Source organism: Danio rerio, chromosome 24, assembly GCF_052040795.2.
Source record: "Danio rerio strain M-AB ecotype USA chromosome 24, GRCz13ab, whole genome shotgun sequence".
NCBI lineage: Eukaryota > Metazoa > Chordata > Actinopteri > Cypriniformes > Danionidae > Danio > Danio rerio.
This window is the reverse complement of record NC_141044.1, coordinates 1902501-1919641: the sequence shown is the minus strand read 5'-3', so window position 1 is coordinate 1919641 and position 17141 is coordinate 1902501. Positions and strand designations below refer to the sequence as shown.

The window sequence follows — 17141 nt, the reverse complement described above, 5'->3', positions numbered from 1 at the left end:
ATGACAGCAAACACGTTATTGATTGCAAATGGTGTTAAGCAGAGCAACTGATGGTTAAAAGGAGAAGTGTCTGAATTGAAAGTTGAACATCTTGTGGGCATCAAACCTACAACCTTCAGATCACAGCTCAAGTGTTTTTATGGATTCAAAGCGGTTATGAGTAGTGATCAGGCAGTCAGGCACACAGGTTTACACCAGCAAAGCAACATTACTGTGGCAGGGGATAGATGCTGAGCTTTGTTGTTTTAATGAGCGAGGCTATTTCTTTCCTGTGTTTAGAGTACAAGAACATTCTCAAGAAACCGAACGCAAATCAAATGTGACTGCATTAATGTTTGCCAACACGCATGATGAAATACAATGTCAAATGATCACCGTATTTTGTAAGATTTATCTTGCAAAACTAGCAGGAACACAATGGCATCAAAGCCCCATGACCTGCTGGATTTCCCCCTGACCACAGCAAGTCACTGTGGATGGACAACCATGACAAATATTTGGCTTTCTCTCACTCCTCCGCTTCTGGGAAGAAAAAAAGTTGAACTGATTGTTGATGACTTTGTTCCTAAATACACGGGAGGCTGTGATTAATACCACATGTTGGCCTATTTCTTTCATTTAAACCCTTTTTTTGGATTACCGGATTACACAAAGTTGAATTATGCTTTTTTCGATGACTCTAGGAAACTGGAACCTTCATGAAATCCAGATTTTGAATGGGCGCAATGTACCAGCTCTCTCCAAAAGCATTTGCTTGCTTAGAGCAACAACAGTGAGACTAATAACCTGTACAGACTGTTAATGGTTTATCAGAAAACATTTTGGTTGAAAATCTGGACATCTAAAGTCCAATATGATACGAATGACCACTCATGCAGCTCTTAGATGGTTGCTGAGTGATGCAGATCAGGTTTGAGTCTGGTCAATACCAGCCCAGCAGACACAAAATGTCAACTTGATGTGAGATTGGCATTGTACCCCAATGTTGGGCGACGTTGCATTTTGTTTGGAAATGTAAATCGGGTTCACGTCAGAACTCAACGTCAGTGTCCAAAGTCCAACCTAACATCAACCAAATGTCAATATGACGTTAAAGCTTGATGTTGTGTGGACATTACCATTTTGTCGTCTAACAGATGTTGGATTTTGGTTGCCACACCTGATGAATAGATGTCAGTATTTGACGTCAACGTGACGTTTAAGATGTTGGCTCGATGTTGGATTTTGATCACTTCCCAGCACAACCTAAAATCAACCAAATATCAACGTTATTTAACGTCATTAATGGACCTCAAAATAAGGTTGTCCTTAGATGTTGGTTCCAACAGACCCAGAGATTGGCTGAATGGAAAAATGTGGGTTGTTCTTTTAAAGTTGGACCATTCGAAGCTTAACCATCTTCAAGACCTTGGGCCCTATCATACACCCGGCGCAATGTGGCGCAAGGCGCGGCACAATAGTCTTTTGGTACTTTTAGCTCGCCGCAAGGATAATTTTGAGGTGTTGCGCCACACTGTTTAAATAGCAAATGCATTTGCGCTCAAATGTGCGACCTTAGGCGTTCTGGTCTAAAAAAGCAGGCGTGTTTTGTCGCATTGCTATTTTGAGAAACTGTTAATAGTCTGATCTTTAGACCAGAACAAAGTCGGTCTATTGTCTGGTGCAAAGTGCGCCTGGGTTACACACTAGACACAAGATGCAGAGCAATACGCAAATATCTTTAGATATGAAAAATATATAATACCTTAAGGATATATATATATATATATTTATAAACTAAACCCTTTTAGACCATGCGCTTTGGCGGAAAGCGGATTTTCCCGTCCTTAAATTAGCAAAAATGCGTTCTGACACGCCCTGAAAGCGTTTGCGCCCTGCGTTTTGCGCTCTGCGCAAGGACCGTCAAAATAGAGCCCCTTCTGTGTGACCAAAATGCTATTTAGAGCTGTACTCTTGTACAGTCGTGTGACCAGTTTAGATAGAAAGCTAAAGCTGAAGCACTTTAAATGGACAAAAGCATCAGTCAAATACATTGATGCAATCTTGCACCAGGACCTCCATGTTGAACACTTGTCAACCCATACATTACAGCTAAATTTTATTTGCATTAGCAGTTTGAAGTTATGAATGCTATCCCGAAAGCCTCTGTAGTCCTTATATCTTGTAAAGCAACTGTAAATAGTCAGCTGCCCCTGTAAGTTTTGATGCAACATCGAGGATTTGCTTTGATTCAAGTCTATTTGTGGAGCCCCGATTTGGGGTCCAATACCAATCTGCAGCAATCAGTCCATTCCCACAATGTCTTGATTCTGTGTCCTGCAAACAAGCATGGGGGGTCTATTTGTTGTATCAAGCGTGACCCTACGAGGGGTCGCCGCATGATAAAAACAACAGTAGCCCACCTCTATGCCATCAGCACCCTGCAAGCAGAGTTTTGTGCGGATTAAACAGAAGAGGCCCTTACAGACACAAGCAGATCCTTCATGAGACCCAACAGTCTGGGAAACACTGCACATGATAGCCTTGATGCTTATCCCCAGCTGACCTGATTCGGATGTCCTCGGGACGCAATCGGTTTGGACGATTAAACAAAAGCATGATGTGTTTGGTATGGAAAGCTCTTTTGGGTAAAGCAACAGTCTTTGTTTTCGCTTCAGCCATCAAACTGCGTCCTGTTTAGGTTGCTGGATGAAGTTTATTGTGGGATGAATAAAGTCAGATAAATGGAGCGTATTGAAAACAGAGATCTGGAGGGTTGTTTTGTGGGTAAAAACAAATGTCTTTTTGCATGGTTGTGGCCACATTAACACACCAAGGTGAGGACAGTTAGCCTTGCTGTACAATATTGGAAAAATAAAAATTTTCTGCTATAAATATTGTGAAAAAAAAGAGCACTATATGACAGTTTTCTTGAAATTCTAACAGTATACAGTAAAGGTGTAACGATACGCGTATTCATATTGAACCGTTTGGTATGAGACTTTCTAGTTGGTACGCACTGCAAACCGAACGATTCAGACTAATATCTAAAAAGATAAAAGAGAATAAATACAAAGAAAAAGCCCTCAATGCTTGCCCCGCCTTCAAGCTCTTCTTATTGGCCCACTGCACTAGAACAGAACGCAAATCCATTGGTTCAAATCAGCTGTCAATCACTCAGTTCTGACGACAGGGAGCTACAGCTGCGAAAATGTAAAGGTCTGAATACGAGAGAATGAAAACAACACTGGCAGATTTAGTATTAGAAACCAGCTGGAGTTAAAACTAATGACACATCTGATTATTGATCACGTGCTGAATGTCAATCCAGCATTTACACTCATCCAAGAGTGGATTAAAGACTTCCAGTGGTTAAAGTTCGCTATGACTAAGCGTTCACCGTAAAGCCGATGGGACGGAGTTTTCAGGTAACAGTGTTTGTCTCATCTACACATTTTAAGCACGAGACGTTCTAACGTTATTTATCAGGTGAAGTTTTTTTGCCCTCTCCGCTGTCGCCACTGGCTCGCATGGTTCAGGATTGGTAGAGCTACGCATCGATGAATTTGCTCTTCAGTGTTTGAACTCTCAGTAATGACTTTAAACCACACTGAACTGAGCTAAACTGAACTGAACTTAAACACTAAAAACTGAACTACACTGTTCCAGTTACTATGACCATTTATGTGAAGCTGCTTTGACACCATCTACATTGTAAAAGCGCTATACAAATAAAGCTGAATTGAATATTTAATCCGTCATTTAATCATCGCGATGCTGTCAGTCGTGCAAATGATACCGCGTTCACCATCGCATGCATTCACTGAGATGAAACTGACATTGCAGCTAACGAAAAGACCATTACCACTAGATGGCGTATGCAAATAATAAGTTATAATAGCATCTGTGCAATATCAGACAGCACTCGTGAGAACAGCACCCGTAATTATTGTTAATTCAGTTCATCTCATTCATGTCAATCAGTGTGTGCAGGGCCGGGAGCGCATGCAGAGCTTTATTTATTTGTTAGTTGTGATTAGAGTGTAAATATATAATAGAATCTGTTACTATAAAATGTGTAGTATAAGGTGCTCATAATTTTTGGTGGGTGCGACTAAATTTTGTCTGTACACCACAGTACCTCCCTGTTTTATTACTAGTGTTACAAACCGAATCGTTTGAGTCTATGGAAGTGAAGTAGCTCCACACATAATTATGCTTGCGGTTCCCCATATCCAATGACTGAACAACATGTGCCAGCGGACTGAGTGGCTAGCTAGCATGCTCTGCAGTTGTACAGTGCCTTATTACACACATGACTTGGCAGGCGGAAGAACAATTAGTTCAGACTAAATTAGCATTATTTAGATAAACTAGGGTAATTGCGGTTACTTTCTGATGTATTTCTATTTCCAATAAACTATGTATTTGCTCCAAATTACTGAAATATCAATATTTCATATTGATCATTTATAGAACATACAGGCTGCGTCCGAAACCGCCTACTACTCAGTAGTTACTGCATTTGAATTTAAACGTACTACTCGGCCATTAGATAAGTACATTCTGTAGAGTATGAATGTGAAAAGCATGAATGGAATTCGGACGTACTACATCCGCCATTTTGACAGTCACGTGAAGTACCTGCGTAATTTGCGTCGCTTCACTTCCATTCATGAATTCGCTTGCGGGGCATTATGGGACAGCGCAGCATGCATGGGATGTGCACTCCAGAATCTCGCCGGAAGTAGTAAGTCATCCGGGTACTTCTTACATACTGTTTTTCGAATTCTATGAATTTGGACATACTACTCGGCTCACATACTGATTTTAGCGTACTATATAGTATGCAAGTATGCGGTTTCGTACGCAGCCACAGTCTTAGAAACAAAGGTACACGAGCTGTCACTGGGGTGGTACCTTTTCAAAAGGTACAAATTTGTAGCTAAAAGGTCCATAATAATACCTCAAGGGTACATATTAGCACCTAAAAAGTACAAAAGTGTTCCTCCTAAAATTTTTAGGTACTAATATATACTTTTGAGGTACCAATATAGACATTTTAAGTACAAATGTGTACCTTTTTAAAAGGTGCCACCCCAGTGACAGCTCTTGTACATTTATTTCTGAGAGTGTACAAAGCTGTTATCGGAGATATCGATATTTTAGTATTGATCCACACATTTTTAGACGTGCTGTTCTATACATAAACTACCAATTTGACTTTAAAATAGCCATATTCTTGCTTGACTACAGATGTTTGAGAGAAGCGCATTTATTTTGAACTGTGATCAAAGCTGACTGGAACTACCTGTGCGTTTCAATGAAAATAATGCACACACTCCAGCCAATCAGAATCAAGAATTTCAGCAGACCATGGAATAATATGCTACAAAAACCTTGTAAATAAAGTACTGTACCAGTATATTTTCAATCAGTTTACAGACTTATTTCTCTATATATTATTTCTTCCACATTTTTCAAAAAGGCGACAAAGCAGAGATCAACATCCCATAATGCAATTTACAACAGTGAATAAACGAAAACCAATTATAATCCAGGAACTAGATTATTTTTACAGTGTAGTGTTAAAGAGAGCCGGTTAAATCACGCTGGACTCCCGTCCAAACTGCGTATAATGGATCTAGACAAGGTGCTGAGGAGGTGTCAGCGGGATTTGTCAGTCGCTAACACCCTCCCTCCAGGACAAAAGCTCTCTCAAGAACATCCAGCTGAGCTTTCTTTTTTACTCCATCAGTCCCAGCTGCTTACTGAGCAGGTACATCATTGTGCCTTCGCAAATCATTACAAATTAGCTGCTTCACATTCCCGTCCTGATGTATAATAAGCCAAGTACGCCTTCGCTATTTTTCTTGTCCTGCAATTAAGAGGTCTGTTTTTAGGCAGATTTTTTTATGATTCACCATAAAATCATGAGCGTAAGTGGGGGGACGGGGGATATGATCTCAATAAAACGCTGGGCCAATTAGTGGAGCGCAGCAGAACTGCGGGTCTTTGCATTTTTATCTTCCGTGTTAAAGACTTTCACCTTTTCACTGTGTCACAGCGGCTGTTTCTATAGATGTCCTTTACAGCGTTTAGTGAAACTCTGCTGGTATGAGGAGGTCAGCACTTGTGTCAAAGAAATGTGTAAGAAAGACCTCATTTAGTGCGCCAACATGGCTGTATTCAGCAGTAAAGCCAATTAAAAGCATGTTCTGCATGAGCCCAAAAAATGACCTTGCATGGACATTATGGTACATTCAGTTCTTCTTGGTTATATTGTTGGTTATTGGGAGTTTGTTAAAATCAGGCTAATTCATGGCATAGCCTCAGTTTTTTCTTCCGTTTCATTTTATTATTAGTATATATACACACACTCACTGGCCACTTTATTAGGTACACCTGTCTAACTGCTTGTTAATGCAAATTTGTACTCAGCCAATCACATGGCAGGAACTCAATCCGTTTAGGTATGTAGACATGGTCAGGATGATCAATTCAAAGTGAGCATCAGAATGGGGAAGAAAGGGGATTTAAGTGACTTTGAACGTGGCATGGTTGTTGGGTTGAGTATTTCAGAAACTGATGATGCAACGATCTCTGGGGTTTACAGAGAATGGTCTGAAGTAGAGGAAATATCCAGTGAGGGGCAGTTCTGTGGGCGCAAATGACTTGTTGATGCCAGAGGAGAATGGCCAGACTGGTTCCAGCTGATAGAAAGGCAACAGTAACTCAAATAAGCACTCGTTACAACCGAGCTCTGCAGAAGAGCATCTCTGAACACACAACACGTCCAACCTTGAGGCGGATGGGCTACAGCAGCAGAAGAGCACACCGGGTGCCGCTCCTGTCAGCTAAGAACAGGAAACTGAGGCTACAATTCACACAGACTCACCAAAACTGGACAATAGAAGATTGGAGAAACGTTGCCTGCTCTGATGAGTCTCCATTTCTGCTGACACATTCAGATGCTCGGGTCAGAATTTGGCCTCAACAACATGAAAGCATGGATCCATCCTGCTTTGTATCAACGGTTCAGGCTGGTGGTGGTGGTGTAATGGTGTGGGGGAGATTTTCTTTGAGTTCATTAGTACCAATTGAGCATCGTATCAAGTTCTCATAAAATATGATATACTGTAATTTAACATGTTATTAATTTAACATAATGTTGAATAGCAAGACAAAATTATTTTTAGTGTGGCACAGCTCATCAACTTATGTTTTTATTTTTTATCTTACTTATAAATACACTTATCTTATATTTATTACTGTTATTAGAGTTATTATTATTATTATTTATTATTATTACTACTGTTATTATTAGTATTATTATTAAGTACTTTATTTTTTTATTTTATTTTTTTATTTATTTATTTTTGTTAGTTCATAGAAAGAATTAAGGATCACATTAAAATAAAGTGTCAAATTGCTTCTTTTCATCTTAAAGTTGTGTGTTTATTATTGCAGTTGTGTGTTGCTCCTCAGTATATTTTTAGCAGGTTCTGTTGAGCGTGGCTGCGCACATGCTTCTGTGAATTTATTTGTTTACACATACACGCATGTATAAATGTCTTCTCACCTCTGCGACTGTTAAAATCAGATTCACACACACACACACACACACACACACACACACACACACAAAGTCTCACAAACACGCTATCATAAACAAACACAAACAAAAACTCACACACACACACACACACACACACACACACACACACAGATGCACACAACTTCATAAACACACAGTCTCACAAACACACTGACTCTCTCTCACACACACACACACACACACACACACACACACACTCACACTCTCATTGGTAGTCTTGTCCGCATCAGTCTGCCCAGCAGTGACAGTGAGTTTCTGCATGTCTGTGGACCCTCAGCTCAGCGTGTTCTCACTGCTGTGTGTGTGTGTGTGTGTGTGTGTGTGTGTGAGTGTGTGTGTGTGTGTGTGTTTGATAATCTGATGCAATCGCTCAGTAACTCCACAGCTCCAGCGTTCTGGACTGAAGTTTTGTGGTTTTCTGGAAGCTCTTGTGGATCTTCAGGATGGCTCTTCTCCTCTGAGACGCAGCGCCTGAAGCATCAAGACCTCCTGAAAAAGTGTCCAGCAAACTCGAGGACTGCAGAGCCACCAGCGCTTCTCTTTTCCTTCTGTTTCGTCAGTGTTGTTGATGAACGAACTGAAAGCCCCGCTGTTCCCTGACTGGTTCTGACACACACCGAACTGAAGATGTGTTTGAAATGTTTTGTGTGAAGTGGAAACACTCATGGCCTCCTCAAATGTTGGACTCTCTCTCTGTTGTGGAGGCTTCAAGGGTTGAGTTTGAGTTTTGGAGTTTCCAGCTGCAGGTTTTCAAACCCCGCGCTGTGATTGGTCAGACTGAGCAGTTTGTTGTAATTGTTCTGTATGTTTGTTTCTTTTGTTTGTTTCTTTTTTCTTCCTTCCTCCTCCTTCCTTCATTTCTTCATTCCTCTTTCCTGCCTTCTTTCCTTCACCCTTCCTTTCTTCCTTCCTTCATTGTTCCTTCTTTATTTTTCTTTATTCTTCCTCCTTCTTTCCTTCCTTCCTTCTTTCCTTTTCCTTTTCCTTATTCTTTCTTTCTTTCTTTCTTTCTTTCTTTCTCTTTCTTTTTTTCTTCACTATTTCTCCTTCTCTTTTCTTCCTTCTTTTTTTCCTTCTTACCTTCACCCTTCCTTCCTTATTTCCTTCATTATTAATTCTTTTTTTCTTTTATTCTTCCTTCCTTCTTTTTTCCTTCTTCCTTCTTTTCTTCCTCTTTCCTTCCTTCATTATTCATCCTTTTCTTCCTTTTTTCTTTCTTTCTTTCTTTCTTTCTTTCTTTCTTTCTTTCTTTCTTTCTTTCTTTCTTTCGTCTTTCCTTCCTTTCTCCTTCCTTCCTTTTTTTCTTTCTCCTTTCTTCTTTACTTCCATCCTTTCTTCCTTCTTTTCTTCCTCTTTTCTTCTTTCTTTTCTTCACCCTTCCTTCCTTCATTAATCCTTCTTTCTTTCTTTTATTCTTCCTTCCTCCTTTCATCCTTTTTACCTTCCATAATTTCTTCCTTCTGTCCTTCCTTTTTTCCTACCTCTTTCCTTCCTCTTTTCCTTCACCCTTCATTTGTTCCTCAGTCATTCCTTTTTCTTTCCTTAATTTTTCCTTTTTCTTTCTTTCCTTCTTTCTAATTTCCCTCCTCCTTTCTTCAACCTTTCTTTTACCATTCCTTCTTTCATTATTCATTCTTTCCTTCCTTTAGTCTTCCTTCCTCTTTCCTTCTTTTCGTCCACCTCCCTTCTTTTATTCAAACTTCCTTCCTTTAATATTCCTTCTTTCCTTTATTCTTTCTTTTTCCATTCATTCATTCATTTATTAAATTATTCATTCATTAATTCATTCATTCTTCCGTTCTTCATCCCTTCCCTCCTCCTTCTCTGCTTCATTTACTCTTATTTTATCCTTAATTGGTTCATTGCTTCCTTCCCTCTTCTTTCTTTGCTTCTCCCTTCCTTTTTTGCTTCTCCTTTCTTCTTTGCTTCTTCCTTCATTCCTTCCTTCTTTTATTCTATCCTTCCTTTATTTTTCCTTCCTCCTTCATTCAGTCATTCCTCATTCCTTCTTTCCTTCCCCTTCTCGTTTTCTGTGTCCTTGCTTCCTTCCTTTCTTCCTTTATTATTCCTTTTTTTACTTCCTTTATTCTTCCTATTTCCTTTATTCCTGTTCTCCTGCCTCCTCCCTTCCTTTCTTTCTTTCTTTCTTTCTTTCTTTCTTTCTTTCTCCTTTATTTCTTTTTTTTTCCTTCATTCATTCATTCCTCCTTCCTTCCTTCCCTCCTCCTCTCCTTCATCATTCCTTCCTTTCTTCTCCCTTTCTTCTTTCCTTCATCCTTCCTTCATTCCTTCTTACCTTCCTCTTTTCTTTCTTTCTTTCTTTCTTTCTTTCTTTCCTTCTTTCTTTCTTTCTTTCTTTCATTATTCCTTCCTCTGTTGCTTTCTTCCTTCATTCCCTCCTTCTTTTATTTTTCCTTCCTCCTTCATTCAGTCATTCCTCATTCCTTCTTTCCTTCCCCTCCTCCTTTCCTGCGTCCTTGCTTCCTTCCTTTATTTCTTTTTTCTTCCTTCATTCATTCCTCCTTCCTTCCTTCCCTCCTCCTTTCCTTCCTCATCCCTTCTTTCTTTTTCTTTCTTTCTTTCCTTCTTCCTTCCTTCATTATTGTTTTGTTGTTCCTTCTTTTTTTTCTGTAGACATTTGGCATTGAGATTAGTGTCTGCTTTAACTCAGTGTTGGTTTGTGTTGTGTGTTAATGATTTGACACTGCAGGTTTAGCGCCGCTGATTGATCATTACAGCAGTGTTTAAGTGTGTGTCGGATGGATTAGTCCAAGTGAAAGCAGAGTCTCGCGGGTCACAGCTGTAATTCTGTTCCGCTCCTGAAGATTCATGCTGTTCATTTACTGTTTTAGCACATTTCAGCAGGCCTTTAGCCATGTACATTCTGATGCTAACGCTAAACTGACATGACAAAGCTTGTCTAATGTACTCTACTAATTACAGATGTGTCATTGTGCTGATGATGAAGCCAAAGCCACATACAGTTATTAAGAGGAGCAGCCTCCTGCAGTGATCTAAAGATGACACTCAAGCTCTCTGATTTGTGATCTACATAGTAGATATAATATAATATAATATAATATAATATAATATAATATAATATAATATAATATAATATAATATAATATAATATAATGAAATATAATAAAAAATAATATAATATAATATACTACAATATAATATAATATAAAACAATATAATATAACATAATGTAATATAATATAATAAAATATAATATAATATAATGAAATATAATAAAAAATAATATAATATAATATACTACAATATAATATAATATAAAACAATATGATATAACATAATGTAATATAATATAATATAATATAATATAATATAATATAATATAATATAATATAATATAAAATAATATAAAATAATATAATATAATATAATATAATATAATATAATATAAAATAATATAATATAATATAATAAAATATAATATAAAATAATATAATATAATATAATATAATATAATATAATATAATATAATATAATATAATAAAAAATAATATAATATAATATAATATAATATAATATAATATAATATAATTTAAAATAATATAATATAATATAATATAATATAATATAATATCTTATAATTTAAGCGGGTGGCATGGTGGCTCAATGGTTGGCTGGTTCAATTCCCAGCTGGGTCAGTTGGCATTTCTGTGTGGAGTTTGCATGTTCTCTCTGTGTTGGTGTGGGTTTCCTCTGGGTGTTCCGGTTTCCCCCAGTCCAAACACATTGGCTATAGGTGAATTGATGAAACTAAAATTGTGTGTGTGTGTGTGTGTGTGTGTGTGTGTGTGTGTGTGTGTGTGTGTGTGTGTGTGTATGTGTGTGTGTGTGTGTGTGTGTGTGTGTGTGTGTGTGTGTGTGTGTGTGTGTGTTTGTGTGTGTGTGTGTGTGTGTGTGTGTGTGTGTGTGTGTGTGTGTAAATGAAACTGTATGAGTGTTTCCCAGTACTGGGTTGCAGCTGGAAGAGCATGCTCTGTGTAAAACAGGTGCTAGAATAGTGGTTCATTCTGCTGTGGCGACCCCTGATAGATAAGGGACCAAGCCAAAGGACAATGAATGAATGGATCTTGTTTTTATTGCAGTGCAGTTTGATCTGATTCGGACTCATTTTATTTAAGAACTTTAAATAAATAAAAGAGGATTATGTGATTAAATAGTCACACAAAACATTTTTATGCTTCTTTTGCAAATACACTTTTACTGTTTTAAGTATGAAGTCAAACCGTGGCCTCTCTTTAACACCGAACTACTCATTAATCATTGTCACGTGCTGAAGTTGTGCGTTTCAGACCTCGTGCGCTCAGCCGAACAACACACAACACACATACCCTCATTTATTCCACTTAAAATATTTAGTTGTCTAGCGCACAGAGAAACTAAATATCACGTCTATTTCTGCTGGGAGGACGCCAGGGTTATTTTTCCCTCCAAGAGCATTTATGTTTGATTACTCTTAAGCTGCTAAAGTTGCGAAATGACTTCTAGTTGAAATAAATACACTTGGAAGGAACTCCAGAAGTTCACGTCTGGACGGAGATCCCTCATGTTAATTGTGAACATGTGCACTTCTGTTCCACTTTGTGTATTTTAGGTAACGGTTTGTTGACTTACAGTAAATGCTGTTTTTTTTTTTTTGTCCTTCTGTACCTGTGTTAGGAATTGCTTTGTTCAGACTTAAAGGTTATTGTAGCAGTTGAAGTAAATTAATGTTGATGTTGTTGCACGGTGCATTATTGTTTATGTGGTGTTTTAAAGCTTGTTTACATCTGGTTTTGGTTTAGATCACAAGTAGACACCTTTGCTTTAACACCTTGGGTTTAAATACGTCACTTTTATCCAGCTTTGACTACTTTTCTGATGATATTAGCTTTTTTTTTTAGTAATACAGCAACTTTTCAAGCTGTTCAAAAAGGTTTAATTGTGATGCATGATTTTGTCCAAACTGCACAACGCAGTTGTCATTTAATAATTACCAACATATGGAATCTTTCAAAATGCTAACTTTTATTTGCTGGTTTTGCTAGTGTTTGTGTAATGTAAATAAAAAGTAAACAGATAATCTGTTTCCTTTATGTCCATTGAGCTTCTAATACAATTCAACATGTATGTACACTCACCGGCCACTTTATTAGGTACACCTGTCTAACTGCTCGTTAACGCAAATTTGTAATCAGCCAATCACATGACAGCATCTCAATGCATTTAGGCATGTAGACATGGTCAAGACGATCTGCTGCAGTTTAAGTGACTTTGAACGTGGCATGGCTGTTGCTGCCAGACGGGCTGCTTGGAGTATTTCAGACACTACTGATCTACTGGGACTTTCATGCACAACCATTTCTAGAGTTTGCAGAGAATGGTCTGAAGAAGAGAAAATATCCAGCGAGCGGCAGTTCTGTGGGCGCAAATGCCTTGTTTAAAAAAGTTGCCTGCATGTCTGATGAGTCTCCATGTCTGCTGCCGCATTCGGATGGTCGGGTCAGAATTTGGCATTAACAACATAAAAGCATGGATCCATCCTGCCTTGTATCAACAGTTCAGTCTGGTGGTGGGGGTGTAATGGTGTGGGGGAGATTTTCTGCACACTTTGGACTCATTAATACCGATTGAGCATCATGTCAACGCCACAGCCTACCTGAGTATTGTTGCTGACCATGTCCATCCCTTTATGAGCACAGTGTCTCCATCTTCTGATGGCTACTTCCAGCAGGATAACGCAGCATGTCATAAAGCTCAATCATCTCAGACTGGTGTCTTGAACATGACAATGAGTTCACTGTACTCAAATGGCCTCCACAGTCACCAGATCTAAATCCAATAGAGCAGCTTTGGGATGTGGTGGAACGGGAGATTGGCATCATGGATGTGCAGCCGAAAAATCTGCAGCAACTGTGTGATGCTATCATGTCAATATGGAGGAAAATCTCTGAGGAATATTTCCCCTACCTTGTTAAATCTAAGCCATGAAGGATTAAAGCAGTTATGAAGGCAAAAGCGGTCCAACCCGATACTAGTAAGGTGTACCTAATAAAGTGGCCATTGAGTGTACGTTCCGTCTTCATTGTGGCTTTGTCCAGCTATTTTGAGCCATGTGATGTACCTTGATGTGCTTATCACCCCTATTCTAATGGGTTTGTTATTGTAGTTATTAAATCAGGTTCATAAAAACACATCACGTGGACCTCATGCTGCACTTTTTAAAACCATTCCTGACCCATTCATGCTCGCTTCTGTTTGAGTTAATCTGGCAACCTGTGTTTACATGAAGTCATCTGTCAAATACTTTAAATTAGGACCGCAATGTCTAGTTTAATCACTAGGTGTACAAATTGTACATTTAATACCAGGGCCTAAGAGGGATTTGAGTGTACTTTTGTATCTCAGAGTTGGATCAGTTCATCAGATGATTGTCAAAACTGAGTCCGAATCCTGATGTTCTGTGTTGTTCTCAGGTCACTTCCAGCTGTCTCCGACTGTGAATATGCCCCAGGACGACACTGTTATCATTGAAGATGACCGTCCGCCTGTTCTTCCGGCCCGTCTGTCAGATCAGTCTTCATCCAGCTCTCATGATGATATGGGCTTTGTGACGGAGATATCCGAGTCCTGGACCAGGGATGTGCAGATACCTGACGACAGGTGAGAAAATCACACTCATCAGGATAATGATCACTTTAATGGAGGATGCTGTGTATTACTGACATCTACTGATATCTCTGATATTAGCACAGCTTAAAGGTACAGTTCACCCTAAAATGTACTCATCCATCATGTGATCAAAACCTATTTGCGATTGTTTTCCTCTGTTGAACACAAATGATGATATTTTAAAAAATATTGGTTGCTGGGACACATTTATTATTATTAATGTCAATGGGTGACAGCAACCAGCATTCTTCAAAATATCTTCTATTTCTCCAGCTGAAGAAAGAAACTCATAAAGGTTTTAAAGCACATGAGGGAGAATATATGATGAGTTCACATTTAGTTTAGATTGGGTGAACTGTCCCTTTAAGAAACAAATGTGGATTCTGGAAAATCATGTTCATTTGCATGAGCTGAACTGTGTGTGTGTGTGTGTGTGTGTGTGTGTGTGTGTGTGTGTGTGTGTGTGTGTGTGTGTGTGTGTGTGTGTGTGTGTGTGTGTGTGTGTGTGTGTGTGTGTGTGTGTGTGTGTGTGTGTGTGTGTGTGTGTGTGTGTGTGTGTGTGTGTGTGTGTGTGTGTGTGGGCTTAAAGGGGCTCCTAAAGCAAGTGACCTAAGCCATTCATTTCTGTCCACTTTGAATCTCCCTTGAGGAACACACAAACAGACACATGTAATCACACACACACAGACATATATAAGCACAAACACACACAGACAGATATACTGTAAGCACACACACGCACACATATAAGTACACACACACACATAGGCACACACAGGGGCAAACATACACACATATATAAGCACAAAGACACATACACTGTAAGAATGCACACACAGGACATACGCATATAAGCACACACACACACACAAAGAGGCACACAGACACACAGGACACACACACACAGACTTATAGACTGTTAGTACACACACACACACACACACACACTGCAGCACAGCCTCGGGTCAGTCTGCATTATTCATGTTGAAGAGCTCTTCTAAGCACACTTCTCTCTGTTTTACACTCATGCAGATTTATGACTAAATTAATCGCGCAGAAAACACACACTCATATCTGGCTGATGAATCTCCACACTCATACATACAGATGTGCTCCAGATGTTGCTGGTTATTCGTTCACTAGAGGGAGCTCACATGAACATCATGCACTCGGACAGTTATGTTTATGGGGTCTTCTCATAGTCATAATAATGTTTGTATTGTACATACTGTATATTCAACCCAACCCCTCAACCCAACCCTCAGCATTTATACAGTTTCAAAATAATCCATTCTTCATTAATCTGTTGTGGTGATCCTTCAGTTGCTATGGTAACACACAGCTATCTTCATTAATCTGTTGTGGTGATCCTTCAGTTGCTATGGTAACAACAGCTATCTTCATTGATCTCTTGTGGCGATTTCTACAGTTGCTATGGTAACAACAGCTATCTTCATTGATCTCTTGTGGCGATTTCTACAGTTGCTATGGTAACAACAGCTATCTTCATTGATCTGTTGTGGCGATTTCTACAGTTGCTATGGTAACAACAACTATCTTCATTAATCTGTTGTGGTGATCCTTCAGTTGCTATGGTAACAATAGCTATCTTCATTGATCTGTTGTGGCGATTTCTACAGTTGCTATGGTAACAACAACTATCTTCATTAATCTGTTGTGGTGATCCTTCAGTTGCTATGGTAACAACAACTATCTTCATTGAGCTGTTGTGGCGATTTCTACAGTCGCCATGGTAACACAACAACTATCTTCATTGATCTGTTGTGGTGATCCTTCAGTTGCTATGGTAACAACAGCTATCTTCATTGATCTGTTGTGGCGATTTCTACAGTTGCTATGGTAACACAACAACTATCTTCACTAATCTGTTGTGGTGTCTCTATAGTTGCTATGGTAACACAACAACTATCTTCACTAATCTGTTGTGGTGTCTCTATAGTTGCTATGGTAACAACAACTATCTTAATTGATCTGTTGTTGTGATTCTACAGTTGCTATGGTAACACAACAGCTTTCTTAATTGATCTGTTGTGGTGAATCTACGGTTGCTATGGCAACACAACAACTATCCTAATTTATCTGTTGTGGTGATTTTACAGTTGTTATGGCAACACAACAACCATCCTAACTGATCTTTAACAGATTTAACAGATCTCACCACAACACACACACATAAACACATGAAAATATACAAAATAAAAGGTTTGAACAAAATTGAATGAATATAAAATAAAAAATATAAAACAGGGTAACTAACTGAACAAAATAGATAGATAATTCAAAGAAGGAAGGAAGGAACAAAGGAAGGTGAGTGATGGTGTGGTGAGCTGTTCCGGGATCAGGCACAGAAGTGAGTCTCTCATTAACACATTAGTAGAGTTTCTCTCAAGACAAATGGCTCTTTAGCAGGACAAACCACACACATTAATAAACTGACCTACTTCTGTGTGTGTGTGTGTGTGTGTGTGTGTGCGTGCGTGCGTGCGTGTGTGTGTGTGTGTGTGTGTGTGCGCGTGCGCGCATGTGTGCGTACGCATGTGTGTGTGTGTGTGTTATTAGCGAGTCCTCAGTCTGCTAAGGGTTAATTGAGTGTGATGGAGTGGAATGAGGTGTCTGGACGTTCAGCTCATGTTCAGTGACCAGTTCAACATCACTGTTCTGAGTTTCTGTTAACAGCTTCATTTGTGTGTCATGTAACCAGCCGACTATGAGCAAATACTTTAAAATGTTTTATTTTAAGGGCGGCATGCTGACTCAGTGGTTAGCACTGTGGCCTCACAGCAAGAAGGTTGCTGGTTTGAGTCCGGGTGCTCCAGTTTCCCCCACTGTCCAAACA

The 17141-nt window shown here is 39.0% G+C and overlaps 1 protein-coding gene across 9 annotated transcripts in view; it reads left to right on the top strand.

Annotated features, from left to right (window-relative positions):
• Positions 1-17141, top strand: part of pard3aa (par-3 family cell polarity regulator alpha, a) — a 647780-nt gene that overhangs the window by 396177 nt on the left and 234462 nt on the right. For all 9 annotated transcript variants that reach the window (XR_015524636.1, XR_015524633.1, XR_015524632.1 and 6 more), the window contains exon 16: positions 14089-14275. Coding sequence is in view for 4 of the 9 variants with exons in the window: in XM_087309010.1 (XP_087165136.1) it covers positions 14089-14275 (187 nt within the window). In the remaining 5 variants the exon portion in view is untranslated. The remainder of the gene's footprint in view (positions 1-14088; positions 14276-17141) is intronic.